At 34.3% G+C, this 16990-nt stretch overlaps 4 protein-coding genes across 10 annotated transcripts in view; 2 read left to right on the top strand and 2 right to left on the bottom strand.

Annotated features, from left to right (window-relative positions):
- The window catches only part of LOC111450555 (tetratricopeptide repeat protein 1), a 4233-nt gene extending 1077 nt beyond the window's left edge, over positions 1 to 3156 (top strand). Inside the window, exons 2-5 of the mRNA XM_023090751.1 lie at positions 740 to 919; positions 2009 to 2135; positions 2268 to 2381; positions 2757 to 3156. Of these exons, the coding sequence (XP_022946519.1) occupies positions 740 to 919; positions 2009 to 2135; positions 2268 to 2381; positions 2757 to 2872 (537 nt within the window). The 3' untranslated portion in view covers positions 2873 to 3156. The remainder of the gene's footprint in view (positions 1 to 739; positions 920 to 2008; positions 2136 to 2267; positions 2382 to 2756) is intronic.
- A 1085-nt stretch (positions 3157 to 4241) lies between these two features.
- On the top strand, positions 4242 to 8363 carry LOC111450556 (transmembrane protein 208 homolog). The gene is made up of 5 exons (XM_023090752.1): positions 4242 to 4489; positions 5468 to 5661; positions 7429 to 7513; positions 7786 to 7851; positions 7945 to 8363. Exons 1-5 carry the CDS (start codon positions 4406 to 4408, stop codon positions 8035 to 8037), a joined length of 522 nt encoding a protein of 173 aa, XP_022946520.1. The 5' UTR covers positions 4242 to 4405; the 3' UTR covers positions 8038 to 8363.
- On the bottom strand, positions 6149 to 7071 carry LOC111450508. Its single transcript, XM_023090687.1, has 2 exons — positions 6976 to 7071; positions 6149 to 6343 (listed from the first exon to the last, which is right to left on the bottom strand). The coding sequence occupies exons 1-2, from the start codon at positions 7069 to 7071 to the stop codon at positions 6149 to 6151; spliced, it is 291 nt and encodes a 96-aa protein (XP_022946455.1).
- Positions 8364 to 9569: 1206 nt separating the features above from the next.
- The window catches only part of LOC111450756 (autophagy-related protein 18b), an 11433-nt gene continuing 4012 nt past the window's right edge, over positions 9570 to 16990 (bottom strand). For 4 of the 7 annotated variants that reach the window (XM_023091030.1, XM_023091029.1, XM_023091032.1 and 1 more), the window contains 9 exons: positions 16778 to 16851; positions 15932 to 16005; positions 14304 to 14395; positions 13849 to 13961; positions 13293 to 13412; positions 12743 to 12888; positions 11578 to 11688; positions 11305 to 11370; positions 9570 to 10068 (listed from right to left, as the gene is read on the bottom strand). In XM_023091030.1, the coding sequence (XP_022946798.1) occupies positions 9927 to 10068; positions 11305 to 11370; positions 11578 to 11688; positions 12743 to 12888; positions 13293 to 13412; positions 13849 to 13961; positions 14304 to 14395; positions 15932 to 16005; positions 16778 to 16828 (915 nt within the window). In that variant the 5' untranslated portion in view covers positions 16829 to 16851 and the 3' untranslated portion in view covers positions 9570 to 9926. Of the gene's footprint in view, positions 10069 to 11304; positions 11371 to 11577; positions 11689 to 12742; positions 12889 to 13292; positions 13413 to 13848; positions 13962 to 14303; positions 14396 to 15704; positions 15815 to 15931; positions 16006 to 16777; positions 16852 to 16990 lie in introns of all 7 variants that reach the window. The other 3 variants (XM_023091033.1, XM_023091028.1, XM_023091027.1) reach the window with 2 other exon arrangements.

Here is a 16990-nt window from a genome sequence, read left to right as displayed (position 1 = left end):
TTTTTTTTTTTTTTTTTTTTTTTTTTTTTTTTTTTTTTTTTTTTTTTTTTTTGCTTGGCGATTGGTTTCTTTTGCTTTCTGCGATCAGCATTATCGGCGATAACATTAATGATTCAATTTCTCTGGTATCCATTTTAACTTTAAAGTAGTTCGTGTGTTGTTTTTTCCCTTGTCCAATTTCAATTTTATTTGAAGTTGCCTACAGCTCTTAACCTGGACGGTAATGATGTTCGACGATTGGATCATCTACTCTGTTGACGATTTTGGTTCTACATTGAAATGTTTGAATGAGTATTGATGAATGTATGCAAATGAATTGTCTTCATATCGCTTTGATCTTGATATCACGGACAGTTGATTTGTGTTTTCGTGTGCGAGAAGAAAAACCCGTTCTCAAAGAATTTCGGATTGTAGGGAATTTTAAGTTGTGGATATTTTGATGGAGCCAAGGGAACTGTTGGACAGCTTGTGATTTGTTTAGGATCTTGATTTTCCTTGTTGGTTGGGATAACATGACCTACCGACATGATTCTTATACAGCTCTCGTTGATTATTTTCCTCTAATTATGAGAAACAGGTCTCTTTTATCTAGAAATAAGTAATTGGTAAATGGATATCTAAGCTATTAAAATTTTGTTATTGTCATGATACGTTCGTTCTTTATGCAAGCTTAAAATTTTCTTGGTTCATTTTTTCTTGAGTCATGTGGATCTGAATCCTTCTATTACATATCTGGCAGAAAGCCTTGGCTGAAGCAAATAATGCAAAGTTGGCGGGCAATAAACTGTTTGGAGAAGGGAAATATGAGGAAGCAATAGTGGAGTATGATCGTGCTTTGAACATTGCTCCGGACATGCCCTCCGCAGCAGAGTTACGGTCCATATGCCATGCCAACCGAGGCGTGTGTTTTCTGAAACTAGTATGTCTTTGTTACATCTGAAATTGAAAAAGACTGCCATGTGTTTTCTTGTTTAGATATTTTTCTCCATTTTTTTTATGCATTACAGCCATATTCATATTTTTAATGTCTTTACGAATGTCACTAGAGGGTTACATGTCCAATTTTAGTGATCTATGCGATCTTACGGTAGCATACTTCAATTCTACACGGATATTGTTGTTAGTCCCCATTTCCGTTTTTGTTAATCTTGAGGCTATCATGAGTGGTTTCAATAATCACAACCCAGAAAGATAGTGATTTATTAAAATTCCCATTCATAAATATAGGAACATGTGTAGTTTGTGAAGACCTTGATTAATTTGGGGGATATGCTGTTTCTTTCTCTCTCCTCCATCTTTTAAATTGGAAACAGAAGCCTTTGAATGACCTGAAAATACAAATTTGAAATCACCTCTCCACGTGAAGGATTTAATTTTTTGTGATATCATGTGGTCATTCTTTCAGACTCGTTGTGTAGATTCTCTGGACTTTGCCGATTAATGCCTACTCTTCGGGCTAGAAAGGAATTGAAAACTCTTCATCGGGATAGATATAAGCTATTATTGTTTCCAGGATACTGTTAGAGGCTTCTTCTTGGGGGGTGATGGACAAAGATTTTTATAATTACTCTGTGATTTTTGACTTGGGGAGGTCGCATTAATGATTTCAATATCTAAGCTGAACCCATTAAAAATAAATACATAAATAAATTGAAGTCGGGAGGGCTATCGCATGAAAATTATGATCCTTCAAAAAGCCAAGGCCTTGAGGATTAATTTTTTCTGTTCACATGCCTCAAATTTCTCCTTTGTCACTAAATATTACTATTATGCATGTATATTTTAACTTCTTGGTTCATGCATCTGAATTTTGGCTGTCTTGTGAACTTAATTTGTTCGCTAAACACTATTTTGGTCTGATTGCTTCCATTTTTCAATTAAGATGGATTGAATCTAGACCTTTCTTGTGAGGTTTTGCTTTAAGTCCACATGCATTTTTTCTTCTCATCAGCAGGATAATGTATGTTTGTATCACGTAGTGATTATCTTGAACATAATTTGTTTTAAGGAAAAATATGACGAGACGATCAAAGCATGCTCAAAGGCAATTGAAATCAATCCTGCGTATGTCAAAGCTTTGTCTAGAAGAGGAGAGGCTCACGAGAATCTTGAACACTTTGAGGAGGCCATTCATGGTAAACTTTGCTTTGCTTATGTTACCTTAAAATGGTCAATCTTGCCTGCAGTTGTTTTCTTTAGAGCTTTCCATTTTGTTCTGGAACTGTTGTATTAATCTTCCTTCCAACATATATTTTATCTATTTACAGATATGAAAAAGATATTGGAATTGGACTCATCAAATGATCAAGCTAAGAAGGCCATCCGTCGCCTTGAACCATTAGCCGAACAAAAACGAGAAAAGATGAAAGAAGAGATGATTGGTACGCGGCATTATACTGTTTTAAAAGTCTTTTCGGTATCGTATTTCATTATTCTTTGTTTTAGAATCTGCTTCCCTACCGTTCAAAGATTAGCCACATGCATGTGAAGTAGTCGTTATTTCTCGATGGATGTTGCTATGCGCTAACAAAGAACCATGGCAGAGCCAATCGAGTTTTTTCATTCCAACTTTTTTACATATATAATCTTTATGTTAAACAAACTTTAAACTCGTAATTACTGCATTTTGTGCATTAAGCAACGTTTGAATCTAGACGAGTGAATACACATTGGATGTCGTTCGAACAATTACTTTGTCTTCCAAGTCGATATTTTTTGCCCCTATTCATGAATTTGCAATGCTTCTGTTTGAGCAGGAAAGTTAAAAGACATGGGCAATTCTTTGTTGGGTCGTTTTGGCATGAGCGTGGACAACTTCAAGGCTGTCAAAGACCCAAATACTGGTTCCTATTCGATTTCATTCCAACAATAGCTTGGCTTTACCCGATTTGTATTTACGACGACGATGGTAAGAGAATAGTATACGGAAAAATAATAAAAATCGATACCCGTTTGTACCGGGCGTTGTTCATTCCTGGATTTAATGAATATAATTGATGGTAGTGTTAAAATTTGGGGGTATAGTTTACTTGATCTTTCAGATGGTGGCAAATTGCTGCTGTGTTTCCCCTGCATGCTGCTTTATTTGTTGGTTGTACCTTATGATTGTAGACTTTGCTGATTTGTTTAGTTTAAGGGTGATTTGTGAGTTTCAGTAAAGTGCATTAATCAAGTTTAATTAGTGCAAATCTTGACTTATTAACATTAATGAATTCTTAGAGATTTTTACCTCAGATGAATTAGCAGTTGGAATAAAACTTAAAAATTACAATATTGATGAGTTTAAGAGATTAATTTATATGACACATTCCATCAAAGTGTTGGGTAAAAATTGGGACAAAATTGACCTTCTTCTCAATAACATTTATTTTAATATAGATAGAAAATACATATATTAAGCAGCTGTGGGAATTAGGCAAATACTACCTGTTTATGCGGGAATTGGGCAGGGACGGGAATAGGGAATATAATAATGTCCCGACTCGTTTATCTAACGAGGAAAATATTTCCCTGTCCCGGCTCGTTTATGCGGGAATTGGACAAGGACGGAGAGGTTTCCCGACTCGTTTATCTAACAGGGAAGACTGTTTTCCACTCCCTCCATTTCCCTCTCCCCTTTCGGACATCTCTATAAATAATTAAAATAAAGACCGAAAAAGAATCATCACAAATACCCTAATTTAAACTAAAAAAAAATCAACCATTCCTTCCTACAAATTTATAATATATATATTTTTTTTCCTCAAAATTATGACTCAAAGTTTTAGGGTCAATTTTTTTTATATATATATTAAAAATGCATATTAATATAAACTCAATTTCTAACCTCGATTTTTTTTATATATTAAAATTGCATATTAATACAAACTCAATTTCTCATCTCGAACCTCGTTAAAATAGGTAGGTCATAGAGTCAATGGATAATTCCACTATTTTTTTTTATTGCTATATAACCTACCTACCTTAATAAGCAAGTATTAGAATATAGATTGAAACAATGAACGAGAGACGAATTAAAAGAGGGAGATAATGAATTGTCGATAAACAATATAGTTTTTTTTTTAATTTTTTATTTATTTAAAAGTTAAGGGTACTAATGTAATTTTAAAAAATTTAAACATTTTTTTTATAATTTTTATAAAAGTTCTCATTTGAAGAAAGTAGTTAGGATTATTATTTATATATAATTTGAAGGTTTTTTTTTTAAAAAAAATAATTTCTTAAAAATTTTATTTCATTTTTTTAATAGCAGATTAGGATTCGACCACCCCCGGTTTACACGCGAAGCCGAAATCAGAGGCCTCATTGTTCTTTCCTCCTCTTCGGATCATTCAGACACCCTGCCATAACTGAGCAAGATTTTGCTGCAATTTCACCAAACAATTTCGGAATCGAGCCGACATAGATGGCAAACCAAGGAGCAAAGAAGCGCAAGGAAGAGAACGCTCGTCATATGGCGAATCTCCGTCGTCTCATCATAGCCTGTAACGTACGCATTTCTATTCGATAGTTTCTCTTCAATTTTCTTCACTCTTACATCCGTCCTTAGTGATTTAGTATTCATGTTCATCCTTGACTTTACTTGTTCGAAGATTTCTGGAGTTCTAACCTGAAGTAGTCAAAATCAATCGATTTTTCCTTTGGATCATGTGTTTTTCTTTTGGAGATTTGACTTGGAATTCCGAGATGGAACTCGTTGTAGGATGATGTGCTTTTTCGTAATGAAGCAACGATTGATTGTGTTGCAATGTTAATAATTGAATATTTTTGTTATAAAATTTTCTGGAGCTCCTTCTCGAAATAATCAAAATCGATCGATTTTTGTTTGTTCTTCGCACCTTACGTTTCGTTTTCTTAAATTGACTTGGAATTCCGAGCTGGAAATAATTGTAGGATGTGGTGCATGTTTCATAAACAAACAACAAACTGTTACGTCCTATGTCCATCTGCTGAAAGTTTTAATTTAACATATTAATTTCTAATACTATGATTCTGTTGGAAACAAAAAATGAAGATAGTTTTTATTTGTTTATTTTTTCTCTTCGGTAACAATCCCCAAATGTATGTTCTCCAAATCAGATTATTGTAAATTAAAGTCTGGCAGGTATCAACAAATGTGCACGAGAAACTTATGAATGTAAGGTCGAGGAAGATCTTTTGTGATTTCTTCTGAGCAATATGAGATGACCAAAAGTTGAAGGATGGAGAATTAGTTTAGATTTTTTATGTTTCATGCACTAAGTTCAGAGTTTGTTTAGTATGGTAAATTCTTGTTCTGGATTACTAATTTTGATCCTAAGAGTTGTCAAAGGAATAAGCACCCTTCTGAGCATATCCCGATGCTTCATCATATCATTTATTTTTACCGTAACCATGATTTGTAAAGCGTAGGAGCGCCCGTGTGGCTTAGTGGAACTGGTATGACTTCAGTGTTATGCTGTTTACTGTGTGTAACTTGTTTGTGCAGGTTATCTATATCTTGGTTCGAATGCTGATTTTTCATTCAAGTTTCACTTGGAAACACTGGGTTGGTCTGATTGTCACATCCGCAGCTTATTTTATTCCTTACAACCAACTTGCCAAAATGGCAGACCCAACATATGGTGATGACGGTGAACTTCTAGATGGTGGGTTTGATATGAGTACTGGTGGAATTTGTGGGTATGTCCTCTGTCTTCTTAATGTATGTCATTACATGTCAGTTTCATGCATGTTTTTGTCTTCTTGATATAGAGTATAATTGTTGAATACAGACCTGACATATTTAATTGTTCTGTAACCCAAGTTTAAATGAACCGTAGCTCTGAAACTTGCTAAGACTTGGTATGATATTGTTCACCGTGGATCAAATTTCTTGAGGAAGATGAAGCTATTTTTTTCTGGTTGTCATCCCAAAATTCAGTATTAAATGCTTGAAATGGAAGTGAATAGTGATGTGCTAATCGGATTCATTGATTCACCGAGGATAACATGAAGCTATTTTTTCTGGTTGTCATCCCAAAATTCAGTATTAAATGCTTGAAATGGAGGTGAATAGTGATGTGCTAATCGGATTCACTGATTCACAGAGGATAATATGTCACACAATCAATTGATTAAAAACACATCAGATGACTGCAATTTCAGCTCAAGTAACCCGAGGGAATTCTCATTTCTTCCCACGCTTCTTAAGCCTAGCATCTCCAAGGGTCCCCTTCTGTTGGGCCTTTGCTCTAAACTCCCTGAGCGTCTTTTCCTCTTCCTTCATCTTTTGAATTTTGGCCATATCAACCTCGTTGTAATCTTTCTTCTCAACCTTGAGTTTGCTTTCCTTCCTAGCTTGTATGACATGGCTGAGATGTTGCTAGGGATGCTCATGCGCGGCAATTGATGGCTTGATTCACTGATATACAACTGCGGGATATTATTCTATTTCAGTTCACTCTCTGGATATAATTTCCTTTCCTCCTGGATGTTATGACTTAAATTGACTTTCATTTATAGCATTGTAAATTGATATGTAGTATACTTGTCATTTGGCTTAATAATTCTGGATATGGGCGATGCACATAAATATCACGGTTGTTTGGTCTATCGCTTTACTGGGTTATTTTTAAATTTTCTTCCTTGAGAAAATTCCACATTAGATCTAAACATCTAAGCAAGCTTGAAACTTAGAAGGGTATTGGGTTAAATTTTTTTTTGGAAATGGCCCTGCTCCACTGATTACTTTTGATCAATTGATGTGTTACTTGCATCCTCAAAGTGACAATAAAATCCATTGCTAACCCTTTTTACCGTACATAATATTAAGAGATTCTGTAGAAGGTTTTTTCCGTCCGGTCATAAAGGTGGTGGAGGTTGGTGGACTTGGGATACTATAGAGATTGAGTTAAAATTATTTTAATCAGGCGGTTCTAGTTTTTAAGATGACAAATAGTCAGTGTTGTAAACATGGCAAAATTTAACTTTATCTCTGAATTGAAAATGTGTTACATTTTCAAGTAGCACTGCCTTTTCCTCTGAAAGAAGGGCAGGAAGTTCAATGACTGAAATACAATGTAATGCAGGCTGGGTCGCATTTAAGGCCATCTATCTCGTAACTTGTTGTTTCTTGTGTGCTTTGGTAATTTATATGGTAATTTCTTTGGGATTCCAACTTGGAAAATCTCATTATAGCAAAATGAGCTTTGTTTTTTTTATTAGACAGATAAAGGGATTGACTTCAAAGTTAGATCAATTATTAACCGATATGTTCATATGGCTACAAGTTCTTTGAAACCTCACGGCACTGACATTGAGTGAAAGATTCACCTAGAACAGTTACCGCTGCCGTAGTGAGAATTGGATTGACAGAACTGGTCTCGGAGGCTTTTCATCCATAAACAGTTTCTTGGCATTTCAGTAAGTAATTTAAACATCTTTGATGGGTTGCCTTGTTCTTTGCAGCTACATGCATGACGTGATCTACATTACGAGCTTTGTGCAGATAATGTCAATCCTCTCTGGGAAGTTTTGGTACACCTACCTTGTGGTAAGGTCCAAATACTTTTGAAATTGAACTTGGACATATTTAGTGTAATATATAGCCTAGGAACAACCCTGATATTTGGGTGTGAAATAATGTCATTGATATATCTTTCTGAAATGACTTTAATTGTACATCTAAACATTATTTTCATTATTACCTATATTAACAAATGTTCATGCATCTGGTAGAAAGTTCAAAATACTTCGTGGGCGACCAACAAGTTAAAATAGGCACATCTAACTCTGTTTGATGTTCATTTTTCTGTTGCTCTGCAGATTCCAGCATTTGGGGTATACAAATCTTCTGGTTTAATTAAGAGTTTATTGTCGCACGGTTCAGAGGTAATCTATCCTCACCAAACAAGATTTCCTGTATTTTAAACACGGCCCAGTCTTCTCTTTTCATTTAGGCGTGTACTCGTGTGTGTCGTTTAGGATGAACCTGAGGATGAGAAGACTCGCAAGAAGAGGGAAAAGATGGAGAAGAAAGCTTCAAGAGTGAAGTTTATGAAAACCAAGAATAGATAATCTTCTCTTCTAAATTAAACGGAATCAACTTAAGTAATGAGATGCAAATTTGAGCAGATGGACAGCAGACACAGTCAAGTTATAGGTACCATTTGAAGTTAGTTTGTGTATTTTTCTGACTAATTATAACAGGAAAATAAGGGGCAGAAGTATATCACTGTAACCTCCATTCTGTCAACTGAGCTTTTAGAAGTCCCTGTTTCCTCTTTCAAAATGACATCACAGGTACACAACTTTTGCAGCTTTGGTTTCCTTTAGAACAGACAGATCTAGGAGAGGGATATCAAAGCAATAGCTTTAATCTCTTTTAAATTTATTTCTACACATTTTTGCTTCTCAATTCCAAGTTTTGGTCCCTTGATATTTGGACAATCTAAACAATGTAAAGCTCAACCACAGTAAGATCCCACGTTGATTGGGGAGGAGAACAAAACATTCTTTATAAGGGTGTGGAAACCTCTCCCTAGCAAACGTGTTTTAAAACTTTGAGGGGAAGTTCGAAAGGGAAAGCCCAAAGATGATAATATCTCCTAGCAGTGAACATGAGTTGTTACAATCATCTTACCTTTAGCATTTGCTTCCTTTCATTGAAAATTAATCGTTATGGAGGTGACAACTCGGTTGTGGCTCCGTGCTCCCCGCTCTCCAAAAGATATGAGATTATAATTTGATTTTGTTATTTAGCACAGGTAGATAAGGCTTTATGCTCTTGAATAAAGGAGGTTAGGCTTCTTAAGATTCCACACAAATTGCAGGGACCATTTGATTATTATCTAGTTTGATTTTGTTGGAGTTATTTTTAAAAGGCTTTTGAACCTTAAGGGGGCTAGATTTGGGATATGATTTTCGGAAAATATGTTTTCTAACGAATATACTTGTTGAATAAAACACATTACTAAGAGCATTAATCAAGCTTTTTTTTCTTTTCAAAATCATGTGTTTATCTAATTACACATTATGAAAATCTGAAAGATACATTTCATGCACTATTACTTCTATAAATTTAAATTATGAACGTTCGTTCGTCGAATCAAATATTCGAATCAATTAGAATATTTGTTAGTGGTTTTTAACTATTTTTACGTTCACAATTACTTCAATAATAATAAAAAATAAAAATAAAAAACACAATGCTTTCTAAGTAACTTGTTTGTTTGGTTATTTCATTTCTTTACAATTTACATTACTTTTTACATTTTAAAAGTCTTATACACGTGAAAGAAGGTCTAAATTGGTCGGAGTTATAAAAATGATCGATGCAACCTTGAAATTTTGTATAAATTTATTTTCTTTTTCTCATTTAAATTACATCTACACTTTCTGAGTAGCTGTATATTAATTTGAAGAGAGAGAGAGAGAAAAAAAAAAAAAACAAAGCAATGTATACTCACACCTCTTTTATTAAAAATCATGTATTTATCTAATTAGACATTATGACATAGCTCAATTTGAATTTCTAAATGCACAAACATGGTTTGATCAAGTCCTTTTGCCCACCCTACCTAAATACAAGATTTTTGTATATATTAAAGAAAAAAACTCAAGCATATTACAATTTATGAACAATTTTGAACAAGATTTCAGTAACACCACAAATGAGTCATTTAAGTAGGAAGTGGTGGAAGAACATAAAATAATCAATAACTTATTGAAGAAAATAAGAACATAAATGGCATGACTATAGGGACTCTAATTAACAAACTCCCCAAATTCTACGGTTGTATTTTCTTTTTCTATTTACGGAACTGCCTACAATTTGTGCCAGAGAATAAAAGTGAGGGAGTTTTTATTTTCTTCAATAGGTTGGTTGACTGGAAGCATTTAAGGTCATAATGGATAACCTTTCTGAAAGTAAATGAACTTTCTTGGCTTCCATGGAGGAAACGAACTCATAACCTAACGTCGTTATTGGCAATCGCAGTCAAGAGATTGAATTCACAGTCCAAACTTCTCGAGAACTCGTTCTGGTTACTGAGACTTAAGTTGTACTCCTGGAAGTAACCATTGTAGGTTATGATTGCTAGTGTGGCCCTGTATCAAAATCCAAAATGAAATGAGAAAGAACTTACTCATTTCTAGAAAACATACTTCACTGAGTTTGTTTATGGGTCAAAAATCAGATTCTACTGAATCGTGATTTCAAATACTCTTTTGTAAGCAATGAACAAGCCCTAGAGTTCTAGAATGCAAGGTAAGCTATTCATTGCAGGGAAACTACCTACATGCAAATTGGCTGGCATTTCACAAAAAGGCAGTCGTCTTTGATTTAGGATTTCTTTATTGGTTAGACATTGGTGCTAAAGGTGTAAAGGAACCTGTGGGATTTCCTATAGAAGGTGTCAGAGGATGGAATACTAGCTTGTAAATTTGGAGATAATGTACCGTCCTTTTGACCTTGAGACTTCATAATGCAACCTTGTGAGATTCCACATCGGTTGGGAAGGAGAATGAAGCATTCTTTATGAGGGTGTGGATAACTCTCCCTAGCACACGCATTTTAAAATCTTGAGGGGAAGCCTAAAAGGGAAAGTCCAAAGAGGACAATATCAACTAGTGGTGGGCTTGGACTGTAACAAATGGTATCAGAGCTAGACACCGGGCGATGTGCCAGCGAGGAGGCTGAGGCCCGAAGGGAAGTAGACACGAGGCAGTGTGCCAACAATGACGCTAGGCCCAGAAGGGAGGTGATTGGGGGGTGCCACATCAATTGGAGAAGGAAACGAGTACCAGCGTCTAGCAAGGACGCTAGACCTCGAAGGGGAGTGGATTGTGAGATCCCACGTCGGTTGGGGAGAAGAACGAAGCATTTTTTATTAGAGTGTGGAAACCTCTCTCTAACATACGCATTTTAAAAACCTTGAGGATACGTTTGAAAGAGAAAGCCCAAAGATGACAATTTCTACTAGCGGTGGGCTTGGGTTTGGTTTGCAAAACGGGTGTGGCAGTTCTCTTAGGAGTATGATGCTCTGGGACTTGGGATTATAATGAGCCCTCGCCTAATCAAATGGGTTTCACTTGGTGGGAATTAAGGAACTTATTCTAGGAAGACCATTTCATCAGGCGTTCTATCTTTCTCCATGTGGTTATCTTTTCTCTTATTCTCAACAATTGGAGTTTTTTTTTTTCTTAACATTATTTTTTTTGTGTTAGGCCTTTTGTAACGCCCATTTGTACATGATCTGAAAACACGTTTGAAGAAAATGGAAGGAAAAGTTACAGAACGGGGAGCACTCAAGGCTTGCAAATCACGAATTATAAACAACTCACCTGCAAGCTACAATTTCAGAACTTGAAGTATCGGCAACCCTATCAACCTTGCGTATCACTGCATAGCTGCAAAACAACACTTCATAAGCTTGATAGCAAAGTTGCTAAATTTGGATTTTTTTTAGCAAAAGCTAAGAATCTTCTGCACACTAGGATGATTCTATAAAAGAAGGCTACAAATGCCATGTCAAAGAAGTTATTGAATGAGAACTTTGCTGACTTGAATGAATGATTAGATATTACCAGAAAATTATCTCAATTAACATGTCATACCTTTTAATTCCTGCTGGTACAGCATTATGAACAATGTGATGGTGCGCTGGATCCAGTGCATCACTTATGGAGTCGAGCATTATCGATCCAAGAAAGCCACCTGATCTTCTGCTGCGTCAACAGGAAAGGAACCAGATAAAATCAAGCTAATCAGCAGAGGAGCAATCAGATCATCCCTGAAATCTCCATGGCAAAAAATTTATTGCTAACAAAAGATGAAAGAGAGTGGATCACTTCCATGTTTATGAAATAACATGAAGACCTTACAGAAAGAAAGAGGGAAGATTTGGGTATTGGAAGAACTTAAGGGCTTTGAATTACTTTAGTAAGCTGAGATGCATTCTAGAAGCAAGATACTACAGAACAAAATATCTGCACTGAATATATACAAAACACAAACATGATCTGAACACCCCATATGATTAGGAATAGGAAGTCTAAAATTTTTCCCCCAAGTTATAGGGATGTCCAAACACATGATGTACATGCCGAGATGCATTATAGTAGACAATTTTTTTAAAAACTAAAAAATATTAAATGTCATAGATGTATAAAATTGATACATTTTTAAATTAAAATAATATATTTTGAATACACCTTGATTACAATGTGCTCATATCTACATTTCTTAGTTGACATAACCCCTCCCAAACGTCATTAGCTTTCTGGAGTCGAATTTCTGTCAATGCATGAAAATTGTAATCATAACTTCACAATTCTTTTCATCTAACGTTCTATGACATTACAGTTTCTTTTCTTTCATTATTTCTAGTCCCTAGAAAATATGGGGAAATCTATCTTGCACTTCATTATCGGATTAAAGATCCAACAGACTGAAAAACTATATATTGTCGACAACCTTAAAGTTTTGTGATGAAATATAAAAAAGAATGAAGTAATAAAGAAAGAGAATCAGAGGTGTGTCAGTATTTGAAAGATTAGGAAAATACAAATATCAGGAACATGATGAATAATGCATATTGATGGTTCACCAGAATACCCATGAAGCAGAACAGATGTGCCTAAAACTAAAACCTAGTCGTAAAGATTGTCAATTAAAGAATCCCACAAGCATGATTTCAATACCCATACAACATTGCGTAAAAAAAATAATTATCCTTCCTTTCTGGATCTCTGACAGAAAAAACAGATGCATGATAGTCACCTTTGGTTTATAGCAAATCCCAGAGGAAAAACATGAACAGAACCAGAGGAACTAGTTGCCACCAGAATTTCCGGAACTTGAGAACATTGCCCAAAGGACAATGAAAATATAGTTGATGGATATGATCCTCTCCGGAAACTATATGACTGCCAAAAAATTTGAGTTAGGTACCATCTAAATAAGGAAAATGAAAAGAAAAAACGACGAAAGCCAAAGATTCAAAGAGACAGACTGAACAAAACCAAAAAGTAATTCACTGCTTTCAAGATGAATAAGCTCGACTAATCAACAAATGCGCAAGTATCAATAGTTTTCAATGTCTCAAAAGGTGTAGTCTTAACATTCAATGCTATTAATAAGAAACCAATTTTGCTCCAATAAATTTCCCAGGCAGATAAGTATAGTTGTTCTGACCAGTCCAAAAACCATAGGAGAAGTTTTGGATAGGATGGTAAAAACCCGTTTATGATCATGATTTTAATAACATTCAAAGCATCTCACATGGTGAGTAGAAAATAACCAATATAAATGTAGGAGAGACTTTTTCCACCTTAGTTGCTTCCGATACCAGATGCACTCTAATCATAGTTCCTTGTTCTGATGCTGTTGCTATGTACATCCCATTTGAAGAAAGGACCATTGTGGACAGCGGTGCAAGATGAGCATCTATCTGCAATTAAATTTCCGCAAACAATAAGCTAAAATTACAATGGATTAAAAAACAAATGTAGTCAATTAAAAAGGATAAATTGCATAAATCATGGTCAATAAATAGAACCCAAATCACGAGTATTGGAAAGATAAAAAAACTGAAACCGTCAATAATGTTTGATTGTAACTAAGAGTGTCACAGTACAGACTAGATGATGCCTGTTCCCAGATCTTCCTAAACGAGTGTGCAATTTTAGCCACACTCACAGATGCACATTTCACTAGGATCTACAAACCTCGCATTACTAACCATGGAAATTTCTTTATTCCAAAAAAAAAAAAAAAAACAACCATGGCAATTTCTAAAAAGTACAGATCATGTCGGACAACAATTTATACTTTTATCCTATATCTTTTTCTTCCTTCCCAAAAACAAGGAAAGTTAAAACCCAAACCTCGCAGTGTAACTGAAGCTCCATGACATTGTACAGTAACAGAGATCCCTTAGTGATGCTGGCTGGAAGAGCTAAGAAGCAACCATCCAAACTGGGGGAGAACGCACAGATTCCTAAGAATTTTAATTTTTGGAAAAGAACCGTCAGTCACTTATCAAGATTTTGTTACTCACACATCAGAATCAAAACCCAACTTATAAAGCATGTAAGATTTGGGTCAACTTATTAAGCATGTAAGCCTTTTCTCGACTGTGTATACGGCAGTAATGAACCATAAAAGTATAAAAATGACAGTTAAAAGTTCTTTACCAAGTTCAAGCACTGGAATGAGCAAATGACAGTTCTTGAATAGAACAGCAATGTAAAGAAATGCAAGAAACTTTGCCAAAACTCTCTAGCATGAACATATTATGCAAGACATAGCAAGTACAAACAGGAATATATACCAACCTGACCTTTCAAATTTGGTACTGTATCAATCGTGTCCAAGATTGTGAGACTATTTATGTCGTATATGTATGTCTTATCTTGCAGTAGTACAATAAGTCTGCATTTTCCATCCAATCAGAGAGTCAGTACAGCTTAAAAGACTGGTAGAAATACAAAAAATAATAATAATAAATAAATAAATAAAATATAAGTTCCTATTATATTTATGAAATTAACTTTTTTTGGGAGGAGAAACAAATTCGATTGATAAATGAAATGAAGGAAGCATAAAAGATTCCCGACACCTATGGATGAGTTGCAAAAAATCTTGCTAATTGAAATCAAAGATGAAAGAATAATCTCAAAAAAGGTGTTTACGCTTACACCAGCACAATGCATAAAAGAAAATAAAATCCAAAAAGCTATCAAAAGATGACAAAACGTCCCTGAAAATTCTTGCATTCTTTTCACACCATAGATACCAGATTATTATTTCAAAAACTGACACAATTATTCTCAACCTTACTTGAAAATAAAAGTTACCGATGCTTGTAAAGTTCAGTCTGTTAATGGTCTAGACGAATGAATTCCTCCTCTCTGAAAAAGGAAGGGTCTAATGCAGCCACCATTTCCAAAAACGAACTTCCTTCTAGTAAATCAAGTATGTTTGATGGTTTTAGTTTTGCTTAAAAGATAGGTACTCTTTTTTTCTTTCAATAATAGGCCACTAAAATTCGATTTCCAATTATAAGAAAGAGTCTAAAAGTATACCAGATCACATAAAAACCTCATTTAGCCAAGTTGAAGGTTGTTTGTATATTTTAGCCACTTCCATCAAGAAGAACGCATGTACAACCAAAAAGAAGGAAAACACGAACTAAACCCAAGAATTGAAGCCACCAAAAAGGAAATTACAGGATATTGCTCAAAAGCTAATTGTAGGAGAAAGATGATAACCAAAATGTCGAAAACATCTTATACCCTTAAATTAAATAATAGAAAGATGGTTTCTTGGATTCAACGGGCTTGATACATAGTTACTAGATTTGAAAGGTAGGTAAAATAGTCAATGGTCAATATATAGAAAATGTCAAAAATATCTAAGATGTATGGATCAATTATTTATTAGTATTCACGTCATCTAGCCTAGCTTCATTTCTCAAGTTCATTTATAAAATTATGTCAACTACAAATTAGCATACAAGCTGCCTCTGATACCAATTTGTTCAAGTTACCAACTTAACATCAGAAGTTCCATAACAAAAGCAAATTTATATGATATAAAATATAATAAAAAATTGTGTTTACCATATACTAATGGAAATGTAGCTTCTTGTAAAAATAAATAAATAATTTTATCACACATCATACATCATTACCATTTTTAAAAATAATGCATCTTAATAGCTAGATTTTTTTTCCTTTACCTTTTCCTATTCATGCGAACAGCTAGTATTGAAGTTAAGAAATTCAGTTCTCTAAGGGCATTTCCACTCATTGTATTAAACAAGCAAAGACGACGTGGGGATAAAGATGGCTGTGGACAATCAAGGAAAAATATACTTCAATTAGCAACCAGATGCATAAAATGTGAGATACCGCATGTTACAATAGATAATTATTGAATTGTAGCTATAATCAACTTCCAAATCACCTGTTCACCAGCTCCAACAATGGCAACAAGATTAGAGCTAAACAGCATCTCAACAATATTGAATGCACCAAGAGCTAGCAAGAAAGAATGTGAAAGTTTTAGATCAAACACAGAAGGTGAACTCAAGAGCTTCATACTTCCAAATACTAAAAAGTAAAAAATCAACATAAATCAAAACTTTCAAGTTCATTCTTTTCTAAATAAAAAACTGTCAACTTGATTGCAAAAACAAAGAGTCTCATGACAATAGATAAAAACTCGTTAAAGAAAAATCAAATTTATTTTTACCTGAACACAAAATCGAATAATGTGCCCTCCCATCTGTCTACTTATATGTGTAAAACATAGAGAAAAGATACCGAGAACTAAATTATTTTGCAAACTTGCAACATTTCTGATTCCATGCCTTAATAGTAACTCTTCATTAATTAGTATCTGGCTGTAGACATGTTTTGTGCATGAAAACGATTTCATACAAATACTTCATCATAATTTTTTGGAGTTATCTATAAACATCTCTGAACTAAATATATAATTTAAAAAACGTTGCCATTTGTCAGGACAAATCAAGGGTCCAGCAAGAACTCCACTTCAATCAACAAGTCTAAGTATCTTACTACAAAAATTACCAAGCCAGAGTATGTTGCATACCTAGTCATTTTAGATAAGCACAAGGGAAATATATAGCACAATACAATTAAAAAAAAAAAAAAAATCGTTAAAGTTTTTCATTATTTATTATTATTAGTATTATTTGTTATTTGATTCATCATTAAAGCAGCTGACAAAATCAAAATTATAAAATTAAAAAAAGAAAAAAAAAAAGAATCTAGTTCAAAAGCATACCTCGTTCATAGCAGAGCCTTCCGTTATTGGAATCAAAAATTCGGAAACCATCTCTTGTGCCTATTGCAAATAAACTGCCAATTCCAACCAAACCAATATCTTAGATTTTTATCTATTTATTTATTTATTATTATTTGCTTCTAGTTCTTCAAAGCATGGGGTGATCACTTGTCGAGGATATTGAGACAAAAAAAAAAAAAAAAAAAAAAAAAA

Source organism: Cucurbita moschata, unplaced genomic scaffold, assembly GCF_002738365.1.
Source record: "Cucurbita moschata cultivar Rifu unplaced genomic scaffold, Cmos_1.0 Cmo_Scf00012, whole genome shotgun sequence".
Lineage (NCBI taxonomy): Eukaryota > Viridiplantae > Streptophyta > Magnoliopsida > Cucurbitales > Cucurbitaceae > Cucurbita > Cucurbita moschata.
This window is presented reverse-complemented; position numbering and strand designations above follow the sequence as displayed.

Bases quoted from the DNA above. Each gene is read 5' to 3' on its own strand.
- LOC111450556 (XM_023090752.1), top strand. From the start codon at position 4,406: ATGGCAAACCAAGGAGCAAAGAAGCGCAAGGAAGAGAACGCTCGTCAT. The intron at 7,514-7,785 runs GTAAGGTCCAAA...GTTGCTCTGCAG, and splicing joins TTTGGTACACCTACCTTGTG to ATTCCAGCATTTGGGGTATA. The intron at 7,852-7,944 runs GTAATCTATCCT...TGTGTCGTTTAG, and splicing joins TATTGTCGCACGGTTCAGAG to GATGAACCTGAGGATGAGAA.
- LOC111450508 (XM_023090687.1), bottom strand. From the start codon at position 7,071: ATGGCCTTAAATGCGACCCAGCCTGCATTACATTGTATTTCAGTCATT. The intron at 6,344-6,975 runs GTAACACATTTT...GAGCATCCCTAG, and splicing joins AGGCAGTGCTACTTGAAAAT to CAACATCTCAGCCATGTCAT.